The following is a 20,439-nucleotide window of genomic DNA, read 5'->3' on the forward strand; positions in this document are numbered from 1 at the left end:
TACACCAGTTGATAGGTTCCTGGAATAAGAAAATTTGATAATTATTAATAAGCCGACATAGTAGGTAGAGACAAGTTGCAGGTGGAACGTACCTCCGTGTACTACATTGCTGTAGCTCTCAGGGCAAGTCAAAGAAGGAAAAGAATTTACATTCTCATAGATCTCTTAAGGATTTCTTGGTATTTGGGAAACCAAAAATTCTGGCTATTTTGTACTCAATAAGGTAATTAACATACAAGTAGATACATAGAAATTAATTTGAGTTTCAGGGTATTACGATGAAATGGCTTTGTCTAGTGACTGAAATTCAGATCACTATATAATTTCATTCGATAATACATCTACGTGCAGATGTATTATAGGTACAGTTGCTGAATTATTTGATACAGTGAGCAACTTTTATTCTTAAATGTGTTGTGGGCATCATTGTCATACTTGCCACCCTGTCGTATTCAGCTTCTTCTAGAGGTAGTTTCCATACAGATTTTACATATCTCATTCTATTTACTCATCTTTTTTATTTACCCCTGTTTTCTACATGGCATATGTTACTGTGTTACCAGTTGACGTAAGGTTAATTATGTTTCCTCATACTTCTTAAAGAAAGCTAATACTGTTTCGAAAAAAGCACTCTTGCAAAAGAATATAGTCATCATTATATCTCACACTATGAAATAGGTATACACCTGCAGAAAACAGCATTTCAGAGCTTTTGTTATTCATCAGCTATATACATCACAGTTTTCATATCGTAAAACATACCTTGTTCCGTAGTGTGCGTGTATGTAAGTGTGTGAGTGAATGTGTGTGTTTGTGTGTGTGTTTGTGTGTGTGTGTGTGTGTGTGTGTAAGTGACACGAAAGCTCCTATCTTTCGATACGGATCGGCAGAAGTAACGAGAACACGTTTTTCTACTTTGTCAAGTAACCATTTTCATTAGCTTCACAAGAATTTGTGCCCTTCTTTCTCCTGTTACAGGCAGAGAGAAAGAAATTATAATTCCATGGCTGGTGAATATCTTTGAAATTTACATTCAGTCACAGACATTATTCCTATGACTGTCGTTCTTTTCTAATTTACTGAAGCTGTGTGGGACGGAGACTACTGCCTGGATCTTTGTTACAACTTTATGTCTAGTTCAAAAGCAGAACAAAGTGTTATATGTTTAAGGGTCTAGCGGATGTTGTGAGGCCTGCCGGGCTCACGTTACGAGAAGAGAGTTCATAGTTAATAAGCTTCAATCGTAATAATACTAAGAAATTAGAATTGCCAGATGCAAGCTGGATATTGACAACTAACGTGAACAAATACTCACATCTAATATATCAAAAAATGTGTTAGTTGTGTATCAGAATATTGTTACAGAATGCTAATTACAGAACACATAGCAAGGTACGATGTAGGACACGAAGAAATGACTACATTAGCTGTGGAATACGTCTCTGGCTCTAGTAAACTTTCAGAGACGCGGACCACAGACTTGTCGACCACTTGCTCTTAAATGACGCATATTTCCTACTTCAGTTAGTTTTCGCGCATTTCATCCCAAAAATATGGTGGATGCTTTATGCGAGGGCATGATAGTAGTACATTAGACTGAAAAAATGGAGAATGAACGAACATTAGTAGGCCTACATGTAAATACCTGGTTTCGTTCCATGTTACGCTACATTCTAGATCACATGCAATATCTTACTGGACTCCATTAAAAAGAGAAGTAGTGGGGATGACACATCTTCACACAGGATATCTTTCTTTCTAACGTGGAGCACGAAATTTTAAACGCAGTTGGACCGGCACTCTAGCTCTGATCCAGGCTTCGGCCCTCAGTTTAATTATTCACGTACAAGCAACACGGATATAATATGAAAATACATCTCCCTAAATCAGTTGCCGAATCAAAGATACGCACTGGAAATAAAAATGTGGCTGCCCAGCATCGGTGTGCGGAGAGCTGACGATATACTACATGGTATTAGGACACTTTTGGGAAGATGTCCTCCCCTCGTTTTAGAATTTTGGTGGCTTAACGGAGACCAATTCTAGTCTCGAGATGGTTTTCATATTTGGCGTGAGCTGGGCGAGGTTGCTTACGCAGGAGCGCGTGGTACATACCTGCGTCTGGGTGAGGCCTAGGCTAGCGGCGAGCTCTGCGCGCTCGGGCAGCGCCAGGTACTGCGTGCGCTGGAAGCGCCTGTTCAGCTGCTGCAGCTGGAGGCTGGAGTAGATGGTGCGCGGCTTGCGCATCTTCTTGCCCTTGCCGTTCACCCGCAGCGAGCCTTCGTCGCCGCCGCACTTGTCTGCAACAAACAAGAGCCGCTCTTCTCCTCCGTTTCTTGCACCAACCGCCAGTCCAGTCATCCTCGCTATATTTGTGCCTAGCCTCGACATCTTACTCTAAGATTTTTGTGCTACTCACTAAACAATAATGTCATCAAAACACTTTGTTTTCTTCTAGTATCAGTGATGCGCATTCGGGTGTAGAGCCGAACTGAAATACGACGACACCAGTAGCGTGCTGCGAAAGCCAAAAGAAGACATGCGCGCAAAAACGGTCTAACTGCCAAACGTGAAAGCTTAGAGATAATTGTTGCCATTTGTTGCTGGGTACGGGAACTATCAAAACTGACATTGGTCTCGCCCCTAAATATCGCATTAGGATATTTAGGGGTGAGACCAATGTCACACACCCAGCAAAAGGCAACACTTATCACTAAGTTCATACATTTGCCCGTTTTTCCGCGCATGTCTTCACATCTCATCTACATCTACATCTACATTTATACTCCGCAAGCTACCCAACGGTGTGTGGCGGAGGGCACTTTACGTGCCACTGTCATTACCTCCCTTTCCTGTTCCAGTCGCGTATGGTTCGCAGGAAGAACGACTGCCGGAAAACCTCCGTGCGCACTCTAATCTCTCTAATTTTACATTCGTGATCTCCTCGGGAAGTATAAGTAGGGGAAACCAATATATTCGATTCCTCATCCAGAAACGCACCCTCTCGAAACCTGGACAGCAAGCTACACCGCGATGCAGAGCGCCTCTCTTGCAGAGTCTGCCACTTGAGTTTGTTAAACATCTCCGTAACGCTATCACGCTTACCAAATAACCCGGTGACGAAACGCGCCGCTCTTCTTCGGATCTTCTCTATCTCCTCCGTCAACCCGATCTGGTACGGATCCCACACTGATGAGCAATACTCAAGTATAGGTCGAACGAGTGTTTTGTAAGCCATCTCCTTTGTTGATGGACTACATTTTCTAAGGACTCTCCCAATGAATCTCAACCTGGTACCCGCCTTACCAACAATTAATTTTATATGATCATTCCACTTCAAATCGTTCCGCACGCATACTCGCAGATATTTTACAGAAGTAACTGCTACCAGTGATTGTTCCGCTATCGTATAATCGTACAATAAAGGATCCTTCTTTCTATGGATCCGCAATACATTACATTTGTCTGTGTTAAGGGTCAGTTGCCACTCCCTGCACCAAGTGCCTACCCGCTGCAGATCTTCCTGCATTTCGCCACAATTTTCTAATGCTACAACTTCTCTGTATACTACAGCAACATCCGCGAAAAGCCGCATGGAACTCCCGACACATCTCTGGGACAGTGGCTATCGAAATATAGCTGTGGGTAACTTCTATAAAACAATGCTTGATGTCCGGAACTCATTTTACTACTCTCATCTCTCTCATTCCCCAGAGCTCGAAAACGCTGGGGGAATGTGCGTTCCGTGGAATAATAGCACGATATCCGAAAAACAAATGAGCCTCAGAGGACGCGCGGGTGCCGGGAGTCGAACTCAGCTATAAATAGCGTTGCGACAGGAACAGTACTACGACAGTTTGGTTGGGGTCCGGGAAAAGAGCAAGCGGAACGACACAGTCTCGCAGCATCTGAACGAGACGGCTGGTTCGGTCGCTGAAAAATTATGCACAAAATGGAGTCAACAACTCGGCTGTACACCCGAAAGCACACCATTTATCAGCGACGCCGACAGAACCTGAGATATTACTTTCTAGTGTTACTGGAATGCGTGTGGAAGAACTTGGGTGGCCAGTTCACAGTCGGTCAATATATGAGTGTCACTTAGAGTAGAATCAGTATTTTCTGCTTGAGACACAAGCGCAAAACATCCAGAGCATTAGCTATAATCAGTGCTGCCAGGCATCGTGCCTCGTATTACAACATTACAAACTCCTAGTCCATCGATATAGGAAGTTAGGGTTCTGGTTCAAAAATGGTTCAAATGGCTCTGAGCACTATGGGACTCAACATCTGAGGTCATAAGTCGCCTAGAACTTAGAACTACTTAAACCTAACTAACCTAAGGACATCACACACACCCATGCCCGGGGCAGGATTCGAACCTGCGACCGTAGCAGACCCGCGGTTCCGGACTGCAGCGCCAGAACCGCTAGACCACCGCGGCCGGCTAGGGTTCTGGAAAAGCGTACTGAGTGTAATGCGTATAACGATGAAATACATTACAACACTATACAGAATGTACGATAATTAATAGCGAAAACTGACACAAGTACAAGTGTACGATAAAATAAGCAACAACGCCCGAATAAACATAGATCGTCATTCGAGTGAGGCATATGAGTTCGTACTTGTTTTTGAAGTCGACGGTATGTAACTAACTTCACCTAAGAAATGATTCGCAAATTGCGATTAGTGTTCCGCATCAGCTATAGAATATTTAAGAACAAATGAATATTTGTGCTGGATCTGGACCGCAACCTGGATTTCCAACTTGCCGCGAGCGGTCGCTCAAAAATTTCGTCTGTCAGAGCAAGCTTCCAGGAGGGGTCCAAACTTCCACTAGTCTTAGTGTCTACATTCTGTAGTGCTCACACTACACTACTACCATCATTCCCGGGCAGGTTGAGGCACTGTTTTTCGACCGTCACATTCCCCTACTATGGTGCGAAATACTGTACTGTGGTGCAATGTCTGTGTCGTACTATATAATCCGAAGCAATGTTTCTTCCAAAGGGACATTGCTTCGGACTATGTAGCCCAACAAATATAACTGCGCTACAGTAGAGTACTTCACGTAAGGCTGAATATATACCGTTTCAGCTTATTATTACCTAAATACCTTTTAATTTTGAATGACACCTGCCTCTTATGCCTAGCTACGAATGCAACATACAGCGTGAACCAGAACTCCACCGACAAGCTTTCAGAGGTGTATTATCGAGAAAATCAAGAAAAAAATGCCTAGTAAATATTTGCTCTAAAATGCATAGGTAAAGACCTATGAGCACTTGTGTTTTCCATAGTTTTGGAGGAAGTACTACGGATCAAACCAAGAAAAAAATTCCATTAAACATGGAAATACAGCTATGGCTATGAGCTGTTGTTCAGTAGAGGAGATGGGTTTCACAGTAGCGAAGATGAACAGGTGCTCATATGTCTCAAGGCATGCACTTTAGAGTCCATGCTTAGGACTTTTCTTCTAAAATGGTTCAAATGGCTCTGAGCACTATGGGACTTAACAGCTATGGTCATCAGTCCCCTAGAACTTAGAACTACTTAAACCTAACTAACCTAAGGACAGCACACAACACCCAGCCATCACGAGGCAGAGAAAATCCCTGACCCCGCCGGGAATCGAACACGGGAACCCGGGCGTGGGAAGCGAGAACGCTACCGCACGACCACGAGATGCGGGCACTTTTCTTCTAGGTTTGGTCTATACTATCACCTCTCAATACATGGAAAGCAAATCGCTTTCAGTAGAAGAGATGTGTCCCATAGCAACGAAAATAAACGAATGCTCCTAGCTCTTGTGATACGCATTTCTGGGCCCATGTTTCCTAGACTTTTTTTCCTTGTTTCAGTCAGTACTGCCATATCTGAAATTCTGTCGGTGGAGTTCTGGTTCAGCCTGTATAAGAAGGACAGCCCAAACTATAAACTTCTAACTAGTCCGACAAGGTATCTACACATTTCTTAAGAATACTGGTGCTAGCTCTATAAAAGAACAGTGTGAATGAACACAGGGTAGTTACTTCTGCCTCATTTAGTTTTCATCCCACAAAATATAACACAATAAGCTGTTGATGTTCGGTTTGCACCAGCTTTTCTGTTAAAAAGGGTTAATTAAATGATTCTTTAGAGTTATTAAAATGAGGTTGTAAAAAGGGAAAGAAAATGGAAAATAAAACTGTAGATGTAATACCCTCCAAACTCACTGTTAAATAGATTTTATAAATAGCATGTCAATTTTGCTATATAATTGTACTTTATTTTTGGTTGGTTGGTTGATTTGGGGGGAGAGTACCAAACAGAGATATCATCGGTCCCATCGGATTAGGGAAGAATGGGGAAGGAAGTCGGCAGCGCCATTTCAGAAGAACCATCCGGGCATTACCTGAAGCGATTTAGGGAAATCACGGAAAACCTAAATCAGGATGGCCGGACGCGGGTTTGAACCGTCATCCTCCCGAATACGAGTCCAGTGTGCTATCCACTGCGCCACCTCGCTCGGTGTATGTTATTTTTGCAATGCAGAAATAGGTACATACATACCGTCGCCAGTGTCTATTACAAGAGCTGAACAAAGACTCTCTGCCCTAACACAAACTCTCTGACATATCTTTAGCAATACTCTTTGATTTATTTACGTTTTGTAAAGCACCTGGATCGTGTTACCTGTGGCTAAGTGTTTGAAGTGGAATAAAATTAACGTCACTGGAAAACATTCATTACGTTTTCCAGAATACTTGTGCACCAACAGCCAACCAATGGATACTGATAAATGTAAGTAATGTACCAAAATGGATCTCACAATGTGAATAATTCTCACCACACTCAGTGCTTACATGTTTCGCTTACACCTCTTGCCACAGCTACACGACTCCCACACTGCTGCAAACAATCAATAAATATGTAACATCTGATAATGAATTGCCAGGTGGTTCGGAGCCGGCAATGGATGCTAAAAATTGAAGAACAAATCTATTTTCCTTTATAAATGAAAGATAAGAGTATAATACGGCCGGCCGCTGTGGCCGAGTAGTTCTAGGCGCTTCAGTCCGGAACCGCGAGACTGCTACGGTCGCAGGTTCGAATCCTGCCTCGGGCATGGATGTGTGTGATGTCCTTAGGTTAGTTAGGTTTAATTAGTTCTAAGTCTAGGGGACTGATGACCTCAGATATTAAGTCCCGTAGTGCTTAGAGCCATTTGAAGTAGATTATGCTGTGGGGCTCGAGGTCAGATTAGCACGTCTTTGACAAAGTTAAGCTAAAAACGAAGCCCTGGCACTGTATAAGGAGCGAGGCCGTAATTTTCTGAAGTTACGGAAAACCTATACTGGTTACCAGATGGAAATTTGAACGCTGCTTTTCCGAATACGAATCTTGTGTCCTGACCACGCTGCCGTCTGACTCGGCTTGTAAGCAGCAGATGACTTTGCAAACACCACGAGAACAGAAACACAAATTACAGTCAAGTATCTTAGGACATTCGTTGTACAGCAGGACAATTCGTTTGAGCGACAAGTTGGATAGAAAATTAAGATCCGCAACAAATGAGCATCTGACGTACACAAAAGTATTGCAAGATTCACAATTCTGAATGAAGAAACTAGACTGTTCAGAAGATTTTCGCACGGGCGGTTCCTCTTGCGGGAACAACAGGGCAAACTGCCTCTCGGCACAAGTCATGTAGTCGAGAACTGATGTACTGGAGTCCCCACCGAGGGAGGGGCCGTTTGAAATGCTTCTTCTGCTCGTCTCCCTTTCTCAGTGACCCCCTTCGTGTAATCCATTTGCAGAGGCGATATGTACACAGGTGTGCATACCTCGCGACTGGACTTACGACTTCTTGTCGCGAACATGAGACGTGCCGGTGCACAACCGTGCGAGCCTCTCACAGCTGCAGCTGTCGCCTCCAAGCAACAATTCTCGTCTCTAGCTCTTCTGCACTCTTTTCAGATGTCTGCTAAATGGGAGTTTCGTCTTCACAAGAAAAAAAAAAGCCTTTTCAGACTACGTATACACGCTGGGCACATCGTGCGTTCTCCTCTTCGACTGCGGTGCATATGGTTCCTCGATCATCTTGTGCAAAGTGACGTGAATCCTGTCAAGTAGAAGGTCATTGACACGATCCCTTAGAGGCAAGTGCTAGGGCAACTTGGCGATTTTGGCCCTTATAAACACGGAGGATACCTCTCCAGTTAAAAATAAGGACCTGCTGAGTGAGCGTTCACTATGTGCGCCAATAAAAGTCTGCTGCAAAATATTTCTAGATGATTCCTCATAAGTGTGCCATTAATTTAAAATTAGTCTATATGTAATTGTTTCGAATTTTAAGAATTCCCTCGCTAGTGGAACAGCCTTCCTCGGTAAAACGTAAATATGAATGAATCTGCTGTTTGATTACACTTTCAAGACACAGACACTGTATGAATCCTCCTTGAGGTCTTACGTTAGGCTGAACTCAACGCGCAGCTACAGTTTTCACTTGACTCTCAAAACAGTCCTGTTCTCCATATTCTTCCTCTCTGTCGTTGATGGTTCATCGACCACCAAGTGAAGCTCCGTTTCTTAATGCCGAGATACATCCTTCTTATTATGTTTTAATTGAATCAGCTGTGGGTTCTTCGTGAAACATTGTAACTTAACTAAAAAATCACTTTTTCTGGCCTTGTTTCACAAATTTTACTATGATTGCTGCACAACCTATGTTTCAGGTTTTAAGTACATTTTCAAGTACATTACTCATTCAGAAGATGACAAAGCAAAGGTAAACATGATTATAAAGCAAAGATAAATCTCTCAACTTCCTAATGTATCGATGCTTGGCTTCATGTAAAATTATATCAATGACCATTTTTTGAGCAATTACATATGGAATTACACAAATCAGCAGTTATACTAACATGACCAGACATACCTAGGAGAAACGTTATGCATCGGCATAGAACTTTTTATCTACATATGGACTGAGTACCAAAATTTTACTTCTGTCGAGTAGTTGTACTGTCATCTAAAGGAGTTGAATAACTGAATTGGGTTTGCTCATTAATAATAGGTGTGGGGATATACACATCTCTTTTTTAATTTATAACGGGCTGATCCTCAAATGTAAAAACTTAGAGAGAAGTGTTGCCATCTGTTGCTGGGTATGGGAACTATCAAAATTGACATTGGTTTCACCCTTAAATATCACTCAGGGGTTGTCAATTTTGATAGTTCTCGTACCCAGAGACAGATGGCAACACTTATCCCTAAGCTTTTAAATTTGAGGGATTGCCCGTCATTCCGCGCATGTCTTCAGTTTCTAACTGGCTTAGTTTTGCTCCTTTTTCCTCTATGTGTAAGACTTCTGCATCTATTATGTATTTTTGGTCTTTGTTGAGGCAGTGTTCCGCAAAGGCTGAATCAGGCTTCTTCAATCTCAGCAAAAGACGAACAACCAGCCATCACAAGAAGTGGGGTTTATATGCCTGGACTGTCAATCTTGCTACACCGGACAGACTGGGAGATCAATCTTCACATCAGCATCCGGCTTAAAGAACATCATAGAAGCTGGAGATTGAAGAAGATTGATTCAGCTCTTGCAAAATATTGCCTAAACGAAAACCACAAGCACGTAACAGATGTAGAAATCTTCCACATAGAGGAAAAGGGGGCAAAACTCAGTTAGAAATTCTAGAAATTGAAGAACAGATATGTATATCCCCACAAATGAGCAAATCCAATTCAATTATTCACCTCTTTTATATGATATCACAACTAGTACATAGAAGTAAAGCTTTGGGCCTCAGTTCATGAGTAGATAAAAAGTTCTATGCTGATGCGTAACTTTATTCTTAGGTATGTTTAGTCAGGTTGGTGTAATGGCTGAACTGTGTAATTCCATATGTAATTTGTCAAAAAGAAATGTCACTGATGTAATTTTACACGAAGCCAAGGATCTATACATTAAGAAGTTGAGATGTTTACCTTTGCATTATCATCATGTTTATCTTTGCTTTATCATCTTCGGAATTAGTAATGCACTTGAAAATGTGCCTCTAGACCGAAACCTAGGTTGTGCAGTAACCATAACAAAATTTATGGAAGAAGGTAAAAAATCAGTGTTTGTTTAGTTAAGTTATTCCCTCTTTCCAAACTTTTATGGTTGTATTTGCTCAGTTTCCGGTATGCGTTGCTAAAGTTTGGGAACAACGATGCGGTTTGGTGGACTTTTAGCTGGACACTAGTTTCGATATACACGCCGGAAGAAAATGCAATACCCGCAGGACCAAAAGCATTTTATTGACAAGTGAGGTGACAGATAGTTCATCACTGTACGAGTGTATGATAACAAATTCAGATCAAACGAAACACACATTTCACAGCAAAGTTTGCGAAAGAGTCGCATCAATACACAGCGTACCCCCTCTGGCGGCAACTCAGGCGTGTATTCTCTAATGAAACGATCATAAAGATGCCAAATGGCATTTTGCGACAGGTTGTCCCAAGCATCTTACGCCTCTTTGCAATTTGGCACTGGTTCTTGCAGGCACCGGAGGACGAGTAAGTTTCCGCTTCATCATACGTGTTCAATTTGCGAGAAATCTGGTGATCTTGCTAGACAGGGCAGTTATTTGCACCTTCTTTAGCGCGTTGCCTTACAGCAGTCAATGTGGACGTGCACTGTGCAGCTGAAAAAGCACATCACCTTCCTGTTGAAGAAATGGCAGTTGCATGGCAATAACAGTCCGTGAAATGTAGTAAGCATTGGTTACTTTACACTGAAGAAACACCAAATGTGGCCACGAGTTGTCACTGATAGTGCTCCACACTACGAAGCGTGAAATGGGACCTGAGTGTCGTGGGCGAATGCACTCTGGAATATCCAGCTCATCAGGTTACGTCATACACGTGTACGTCCATCACTCGAGTACAGACAGAACCTACTCTCACCGCTGAAGACAAGCGAATGTCATTCCACTCTCCAGTCAACACTTTCACGACACCAGAGTAGCCATGATTGGCAGTGTCAGAGGTATCCTGGGCAGAGGCACAAGTGATCGTAACCGTGCTCCAGTGGTCTCTGAGAGCAGTAGGTGCAACATGTGCCCCTGGATGATGTTCAGTCGGCTAACACTGCTCACACATTGCGTCGATCTTGATGAGTATCTGTACTTGGTCTAGACGTGCGGGAATGTTGAAAGCAGCGACACACCATCCAAACATTGTGCCTGACTTGTGCAGCAGTCCATCGATACGTCCAGCCAGCTTCCCACAGGCCTAATACGCGACCCCGTTCAAATGGCTGAAGCTGTTCAACAGGAATACGTACCCCTTGGTGGGGCATGGTTGTACCCTACAATGAATGTTGCACTTTTCACCTCTAAACTCATCACAGTTTCTTCCCGCAGAGTCAAAACAGAGGGTGCACAGACAGGTCTCCTGAATGCCACGTTATCGTCGACGACCCTCATCACTAATAGTACAACCAGTATGCACTGTCACTGAACAATTTCACTAAGCGTGCAGCACATTTTTCCGGCAGTGTGTATGCTAATTCTTGCTGCTTTCGTCAACGTAGACGATACTGAATATCACTGATTGCACTCCACTCTAATCCTGACTACGCAACAGGTACACACAGTCACTGACATTTCAGTGTGAAAACATGGAACACGTCAAAGTAGATAATCTGATGCTCCGAGCTCTGTAGCCCACGCACCCTAGCTTCGTGAAGTACTTATCTTCAGCAGCACTTTGTCTTGTAGTCCCATGTGTTAGAATAGTTGCCTGTTCTATCACTGGTTGCCTTAGAAGTCTCCAGAATTATTTTAGCCTATAACTTCCAACTGGCATCGATCCCTGATTTACGTCCATTGTTTCACTTCGCCTTTCTTGTGCTTCCCCATCGCCCGTGAAAGTTTATCTGTCATCAGAAAAATATTCTGTACGCATACAATTACAGTAGCTTACTACCAGAAGCTAGTTTGATTGTCGAGTTACTAGACACGATTCGCCTGTTGGAAGCTGTGAAAATCACTCGCCCGAGGTGGCCCAGACAAAGAATTCGCTTTCTTGGAGGACCAGTCTTCAAATCATTCGGCCCTCCAGATTTAGGTTTGAAGAAGGTTTCCTCTTGGTGGACAGGACGTTAAACCCTACTCTTCCTTTACAGTTTAGCTACTGATGAATAACAGGTGTTCTAGAGCAAGTAATTATCTTTCGAGTTCCTCTCAGCTCTATATTCCTACAAGATACTGCTCGTCTATGTATTACTTATGTTGTTCTTCAACATGTCTTAAGCATATAGTACATTGCACCGCTTTTTTTTGTTTGGGGATTCACACAATATGCCACCAACGCTTGTACAAGCTAAAAAAGCTTTACATTACAATGATTAAAACAATAGACTTCCATTCAGAAGAAGTGAGATTCAACTTTCACTCCTACAGTCCTATTTGACGTTTACTGCGGCTCCTCTAATTCGCTCAATGGTTCCTTCAAAAAGGCCGCGGCGAAGTTTCTGCCGCATGTTTGCTGTGCTGAGATTGTGTTCTTTCTCTAACGAGCCCATAATCTACTGGACATTAAACCTTAAACCTCCATATGTAGGTGTGATTTATGATTTATCTCTCCATAATACCGTATGTGTTCCTTGACTTGCTGAGATGTTATATCCTAACGGTCTTCCATTTTTACTTTTACTATGTGTTTTACACTGTATTACACTAGAATCAGTATTTCTGGATGTGTTTACATTCCAAAATACCATACTAGGGTTTTGTTAATCTATGTCTCATTTTCAAGTCGTGCTGAATGGACGATGTCATATTTTTCAGAAGACGGTGGAGAAGTTTGTCGCGTAAGGCCTATCTTGTGCGATGCTGTATTTAATACATAGATTTCAGAGATGTTAGTTGAATTCCAGCTGGTAGATAAAATCCTGTATTGTCGGATAATAGTATCATGGACTTACAATATTATTCGCATAATTGAAACGAAGAGGAAAGGCTTAAAGTGGAAACAAGGTATTGTCCCACACCGGAGTGAAGTAGTCTGGAAATGTTATTCAGTATATGACTGATCCAAATGTTGAGGAATATGTTCAGCTTGATGATTTCGGGCTTTACTCTACATCGAAATCTGCGTTTACCTTTATATTTTTGTAGAGAAAAAATTCAGTGTTATGTCACATTATGGCTATATTACTCAACTTACGTTTTCAACCTTTCAGGATATTACTAGGAAATTCAATGTAAACAGCACTTCCTACACATGCAATGTTACCTTGCGCATTATCACGAGAATTGTGTAAGGATTCGACGTTAACGTTGTCTCTCTGAACTACATTCTGGTCTTAGCTGTAATATGTATGCGCATTTACGAACAACAACAATGTAAGCCAGACTCTGTTCATTACTGCTACACTGCCTTGAGTTTTTCATTTTTTGTACAGCTCACGAATGAATGGTTCCTTCGATACGATCACGGTCGATTTCTAACATTATCCTTGTTTAGCTGAGTCTGTGCTCCCTTTCTAATGATCTCACTCACTAAGGGAGAGTTATTATGATACAGAATGGGCTACATAACTCACGTCTCAAAAGCGTACGACATTTTGAAGAGCAAAATGTATCAATGTTACGATTATATGTGTTTCTTCTTTTTCTCATAACCGCGAAGTTCCCTTCACGTTCTTGAGAGTTGCGAATAAAAAAGCCCAAGGCATCAGAGTTGACACACTGACGATGCAGTGAAAAATCAAGACCAAGATGACTGTAGTATTAGTGTGACATTTTGACAATCCTCTTTCAAAGATTTTAAAGTTGCGAAGTATTCGCGTAGTAGCACGCCGTGAAGTATTAGCTCAATAAGAACCATCATAGTCCGAGCAGAAATGCAGTGTGCTGCTAACGACCACGAAGTGTTGATAGCACTCTGTAACAAAGTTCGTTACATGTCCTTTGACTGTGATACCCGATGAGATACTTCCCAAGTCAAACTGGAGAGATTTTGTGCCAAACGTCCCAGCAATGCTTCGTGATATTTGAGCGATGTGTCATTAAGTGTAAGTATTATAAGTAGACTACTTCGGTATATAGTGTAGTATTATGAATTGTTGATGATGTAGATAAGACAAGCTGGAGAATTGCGACATCGAAACCCGTTACATGGACATAGACTGCAGCTAATGTGAAGCGCCCATAAGACAAAATGAAAAATTCATTCCAGAAAAAGCTCCCACTTTGAGGCTAAGGCATTCTCTGTGAAAATGCTTCTCCCATGAGAGACCGCCAAGGATTTCCGAAGGTACTCAGGTACTAGCAGATCGAAGTCATGGGTCTTGCGATGTGCACAGATAGCTCAGTCGGAATAACGACATATCATCTTCAGCAATATTCTAACCCTCACAGCATTCTAAGTTTCAGAGGGGTTAGTGATTTGACACAGGATATGAAACTGATCAATGAAACGTCAATATGGAAAAAAATATATCTCTTACTGAAAGTAAATATTCACCTTTTCATTGTGATCCTCAAAACGTTGTCTTAGCTTAAACGCATCCGTTTGTATCATACTCGTTAGGACCAATACAAGTACCCGAATTAAAAACAATATAAAATCAGAGGATACTTATAACTTACTGGCATATAGTGCAAATACTTGAATTTTTTTAACAAACGCTTTTACCAACTACCAATCGAAAATCTAAACAAGGTGTCATTTAGAAAAGCGTTCAAAGTACTTTTCCAGCAGCAGAAACGTTACGATAAAGTATTAAATAACTTACGATGTGTTTCCCACCTCAAAATGCCCAGCCCAGCATTGTCTTGAGAATAGCGACTCTCTCTCGTCTTGCCATCCGTTTCTTCTGTTTGTTCCTTCAAATTCATATTTCTTCAGTTCAGTTAAATATCTTCATTTCCCGTGCGCTATGTTTCGCTTCCTATGCATCAGCTTCCAAACAGCCAGCCTTGAGAGAAATCATACCTGTGTACTCCCTAATTTTCTAACCTGAGATTTTGCTAGTGTCTAATATAAACAATGTTGACTCTGTCATTATATTATATAGTTTAAGAGCTGTCTCCTGTTGGTTGTCACCTAAACTCCCCTCGAATTTTCCCGCAACCTAGATATAGAAACTTTTCCCATTATTTGGCCGATCATAACTATCTAAACACATACAACTTACTTTCTTGGAATGCCGTTGTGCTATTCTTTGCTACAGAGATATTCGGACTCTACTCAAGTACCACCTTCTTAAGTGTTAACAGCCTCCACTGAAGATCATAATTTTATTGAGCTAAAATTATCTGGTCATCTGTAAAAAGTATCGTATCCAGAATAAGTAGATAGTGGACGCCCTTAACTAAGCCCTTGTGTTATCGCCGGCTGTGTAGAGAAGTCTAGAATCCTGACATATAGCCTGCTACACGTAATTTGCTCAACTCCTGCTAATCGCTACGTCAATTCCTAGTTTAGGAATACCGGAAATATGCATGCTCTATTTAACTTGAAAACTGCTTTCTCATAACTATTTAAAGCAGTGTAGTTTGGTACTTCACATTTTCTGTTTGTTGTGGCATGGTGAATACACAGTAAGTGCAAGACATACTTTTACGGAAGCCTCTTCGAATGTAATTTATGATGCTGCTGCTCTAGCAGACCAGACCGGGTTAATAAAAAAATAGAGAAAAATTAAGATGGTGGTTTTAATGCTTCATGTGCTCTACATACTCTCCCCCACTTGGGTACAAAGCACAGAACGTTCATACAACCATGTGAAACTGTCAGAAAAGTCACCGAGCGAGGTGGCGCAGTGGATAGCTCACTGAACTCGCATTCGGGAGGACGACGGTTCAAACCCGCTTCCGCGCTTCCTGATTTAGATTTTCCGTGATTTCTCTAAACCGCTTCAGGCAAATGCTGGGATGGATACTTTGAAAGGGCACGGCTGACTTCCTTCCCCATCCTTCACTAATCAGGTGGGACCGATGACCTCACTGTTTGGTCCCCTCCCCCAAATCAACCAATCAGAAAAGTCCTGTATAGGGCACGGCTGACTTCCTTCCCCATCCTTCACTAATCAGGTGGGACCAATGACCTCACTGTTTGGTCCCCTCCCCCAAATCAACCAATCAGAAAAGTCCTGTATTGAGATATTGTTCAACTCGCACGTCACACTTGCATCTTCCAAGGTCATGGCGAGCAGAGACCTATTCTACACTTTGTCGTTTTGTGGCAAGTTTATATTCATAACACTGAGTCTCCCTCCCGTGATGAATTTCCCCAAAAAAAGTCGTCCGCGTCTTTCATTTCTGCCACGTCACGGCAGGCGTCCACGCGTCGTTGTTTTTGATCAGGAGTCAAGGTGTGTGAGACAAACTTTGCTCACACTTTTCTCGTCTTCAAGACATTCTGAAGAATCAATTAGTAAAAGGCACAGCAATCAGTCGCAAAGATGTTGATTGCATATCTAGATTTCGGTCACTTTATGGCCATCTTCAGAGCAGTAAATGTAAGTTGAAACGTCAAAAACGCTTGTATATGCACCTAGTCCCAACTAGACTATGCATTTCAGAGGCTGAGGTATGCAGTACACGTCATTGCGGCAGACTGCTGAACCCTATGTTACTTGAAATGAATACAGTCGCTGGCAACAACTGTGTCCCTGTGGAATAAAACCTGGTAACTTTGGAGAACTCCTTGAATGCTTGATTTAAGGTATCGCTCCATTGTGATTTGCGACACAGCAACGTAGACACATTACGGCCATACGCTTACTATTTAACACCGCCTGCTCACAACTCTCTGGTCGCATGCAAGTCTGTTGTTTACAGTTGTCAGTTTATACTGCTTTCTTAGTTATTGGGTTGACGTCGCTTATGCACCAGTAACAAAATCAGTCTCGGAAATTTTTGGACGGATCGTGTACGTCGCTGAATTATCTCGGCATAAACTTTACATGCTTTACATAGTAGGCTTATGCATTTTTAATTAACTGCTTTCATTTTATCTTCATTCTTAAATACTGAAAATAGGATTGCTACATTCTACACGTCCAGTATAGACACGCGAGTCCGACGCCTATTTCAGAACTTCGGTAAACTTCATCGATACGTACTTAGACAACACAGAAGTTATGCTATCATACCGTACAGTCCGTTTGTTTCTTAACATTCAGAAAACTACATGTAGCGTTTCCACTGCTCCACTACTCAAATGTGTATCGGCTGGATTTTTTCAGTTCTATGTGATCTTTATTCTTATGAGCCCAGAGGTCAGTGGAATACCGCAGCTACTCTTCTTATCGAAATTTGTTAAAACTGAATTAATATTTTTACACTTTATTCAGATCCCTCGGTACATAGTATGTTTTTCATTTTCTAAAAATGGTTCAAATGGTTCTGAGCACTATGGGACTTAATATCTATGGTCATCAGTCCCCTAGAACTTAGAACTACTTAAACCTAACTAACCTAAGGACACCACACACATCCATGCCCGAGGCAGGATTCGAACCTGCGACCGTAGCAGTCGCGCGGCTCCGGACTGAGCGCCTAGAACCGCTAAACCACCGCGGCCGGCTTTTTCATTTTCTACCTCGAAGATCATGTTCTTGGTCTGTTATGTAAGTATTCCAAATCCGTACTTTCATTTGTTTCTGCCTGAACGGAATTACGAGTTGGAATCTTCTGGTCGTGGGACTCAAATGTAATATTATATATGTTAAGAGGATTCGAGTGTTTCCGTTTTATTCATTGCTCTTGAAATTGCTGGGTAGTTTTATGTTAATGCCCATGAAAGAAAAATGCTAAAAAATACGTACTTTTCTCGCATATTTCATAGAATGTTTCTCCGCAAGCATTCAGATACAGATATGAATGTTGACATGAGCAGCTTGTCTTATTAGAGGGTGTAAAGAGTGGAGTTAGTTCTCTTTTCTTAACTCCGTTACCTAACGACATTTTCCTGACAACTGCCAAATGACTTACATTTGCAGAAAAAACTGAAAAAAAAATCAGGACGGGAGTATTCATAGCCATAAAATGATGTCATGAAATGGTAAAGATATTCAGTCACAAAAGGAATCTCAGAGTTCAGCGTGTGAGCTCAAATGAAAGCTTCGACCATATGGCTATAAGCCATGGGTAGGTGTATATAGAAAACTACGAAACATCATATATATAAAAAAAATTGAAGGAGAGGTTTATATAGGAATATCTCTCTTCAAGATCTTACACAGGGATAACACATTTTTCTGCATAGTCTTACTGTGTATCACAGAAAAATATCTGAGTCCTCACGAAAGACTCGGCAAGTGATTAACAGTGGAAACTGTAGTAAATTCAATTATCAGTCTTTTATGTGGTCGAATTGTGAAAGGTAAGAATACGAAAATCATATGATACGGAACAAAAGTTATCTAATATTCAGGTATTCACAATATAATTCAAATTAATCATAGATGCATCTTGCAGCCAGATCGATACCGAAACCGCTGACGATGTTTTTTTTAGCTTGTTTACAAGACTCTCCGGAGAAGGATGTAATTAGTCGGCGACTGCTTTCCTTCGAGGATTCCCACGACAAATAAAATATGTCAACAAAGAGCCATCCATTTGTCGCTATAAATCAATGTCGTTTGAAGTTCTGTAAAGGTGCGGGAGACAAGCACCTGTAATTTGCCGGTGACGTATCTTGGGCACCTCCTGTGGCTGCCGCTGCCTCAGTCCAGTAGTCCTTCATTCGTAAGAACAGTGGACTTGTTTCACGTGTTAATTTGCCATGAGAAATCTGTAGAGTTCATTATAAAGTAATGCTTCGTATTTCCGTGGACAGCGTAAGTGGTACTGAAAAGTAGGCTTTCAACTTGCAATCAATATTTAATTCTCAAAAACAGTGATTTGTTTTCTCAGTAAAACAACTAATGTCGTGGAAATGAGGATAAATGTTTCGGATAACGATGTCTTAATCATATTGCACTGAATGGAATAAGTTTTTGAATTTCACTTTTTGTGTCAAAAATCACTTTTAGCCACCTGTTCCAACCATTTGTACACGAATACTTCCTTCGTATACAATTCTATCGAAGAAGCATATATTTTTGACTAAAGCTGAATGAAAGTACGGTACTTCAACAGATTATATGTCAGTGATTTAATTTCACGAATAGAGGAAACCTAAAAGGAAAATTTACTTCTGCGAAATGGAAGATAATTTAACAGGTAATATCGCAGAGTGAAAGGTATAGGCAGTACGGAATAATTAGTCTAAAGTCTGATTATTTTTTACTCTAAGAGTATATTTTTGAGCTCTTACCGTAACATCTCGTTATTCAAAGAAAGGTTGTTAATATGTCAGTAATGTTTTTCATATTATAGACAGGCGTCACTAGATTCAATGAATGTGAAGATGGAAGCAAGAAGGAAGATTAGGATTTAACGTCCCGCTGACGATAAGGTCACTGACGACGGAACACAAACTCTGAAATGGAGAGGACAAACCGGCCGCATCCTTTTCAGAGGAACGAAACCGGCATTTGCCTTCCACAATTAAAAGAAAATAAATTTAAATCTGGATGGCTGCTCTGCGATTTGAATCGCCGTCCTCACGAATACGAGAGCAGTGTTGTATCAGAATGCCTCCTCGCTTAGTTATATTTGGCGGTGATAACAGAATTGTACGCATGAGATATTCACATTCGAGAATAAATTTCATAATACTTGGACTCTGCGGCAAATCTTTATTAAAATAGTAAGTTACAGGTCGCGATTTGTTTAAATTTCATATAATGAAAGCAATCGCATCCGCAGGCTAAGAAATTAATCAGGGCTACCAGTGGAGAGAATGTGACAGTAACCATAATTCTGGATCTCATCTCTCAAATATGACCTGAAAATTTGAATCTAATCTCTTCGTACAAATCGCAGACAATAAAAGAGCATTATGGCTGCACGGGCCTTTGATCTCAGAATGCCGTTTTTTTGCTGTGACTTCAGCTTTCCCCCACATGAAAAATAAATGTAGAAATTCGAAGAACTGAAATCTCTCGCCGCTTGCATCTGTGCCCGCAGAGCGCCATGTGTCCCATTAGTGTCGGAAGCGGCTCAGCACTATACGTTGGCGTCATAGCTGTGCGATAATGGTGCAGCTGTTGTAAAATGTCGTCTTCCTTATCAAACTAACGTTAAGCTAATGCGTTGATATGGGTTGCGTCAGGAGGAAAAGTACAAGCTTTGAGGAGTGATAGTATTAGTGATTCTGTAAAATAACTTCAAATGAAGATATGCCATTTTCTTTTTAAAATCACGGGCGTCAGCCGCAAGTCATCCTTCACCAGCACTCGCATGCGAATACAAGCTAAGTGACATTAGGCTACGTAGTGTTGTCTTTACTGACCATTTCAAAGCGCACTTCACTTCTGCATGGATTAGCGACGAGTCCGTA

At 41.5% G+C, this 20,439-nt stretch overlaps 1 protein-coding gene across 1 annotated transcript in view; it reads right to left on the minus strand.

Annotated features, from left to right (window-relative positions):
* The window catches only part of LOC126184421 (homeotic protein distal-less-like), a 293,766-nt gene that overhangs the window by 226,642 nt on the left and 46,685 nt on the right, over window positions 1-20,439 (minus strand). Inside the window, exon 3 of the mRNA XM_049926810.1 lies at window positions 2,116-2,300. Coding sequence (XP_049782767.1) covers window positions 2,116-2,300 — 185 coding nt within the window. The remainder of the gene's footprint in view (window positions 1-2,115; window positions 2,301-20,439) is intronic.

Source organism: Schistocerca cancellata, chromosome 4 (assembly GCF_023864275.1).
Source record: "Schistocerca cancellata isolate TAMUIC-IGC-003103 chromosome 4, iqSchCanc2.1, whole genome shotgun sequence".
Taxonomy (NCBI): Eukaryota; Metazoa; Arthropoda; class Insecta; order Orthoptera; family Acrididae; genus Schistocerca; species Schistocerca cancellata.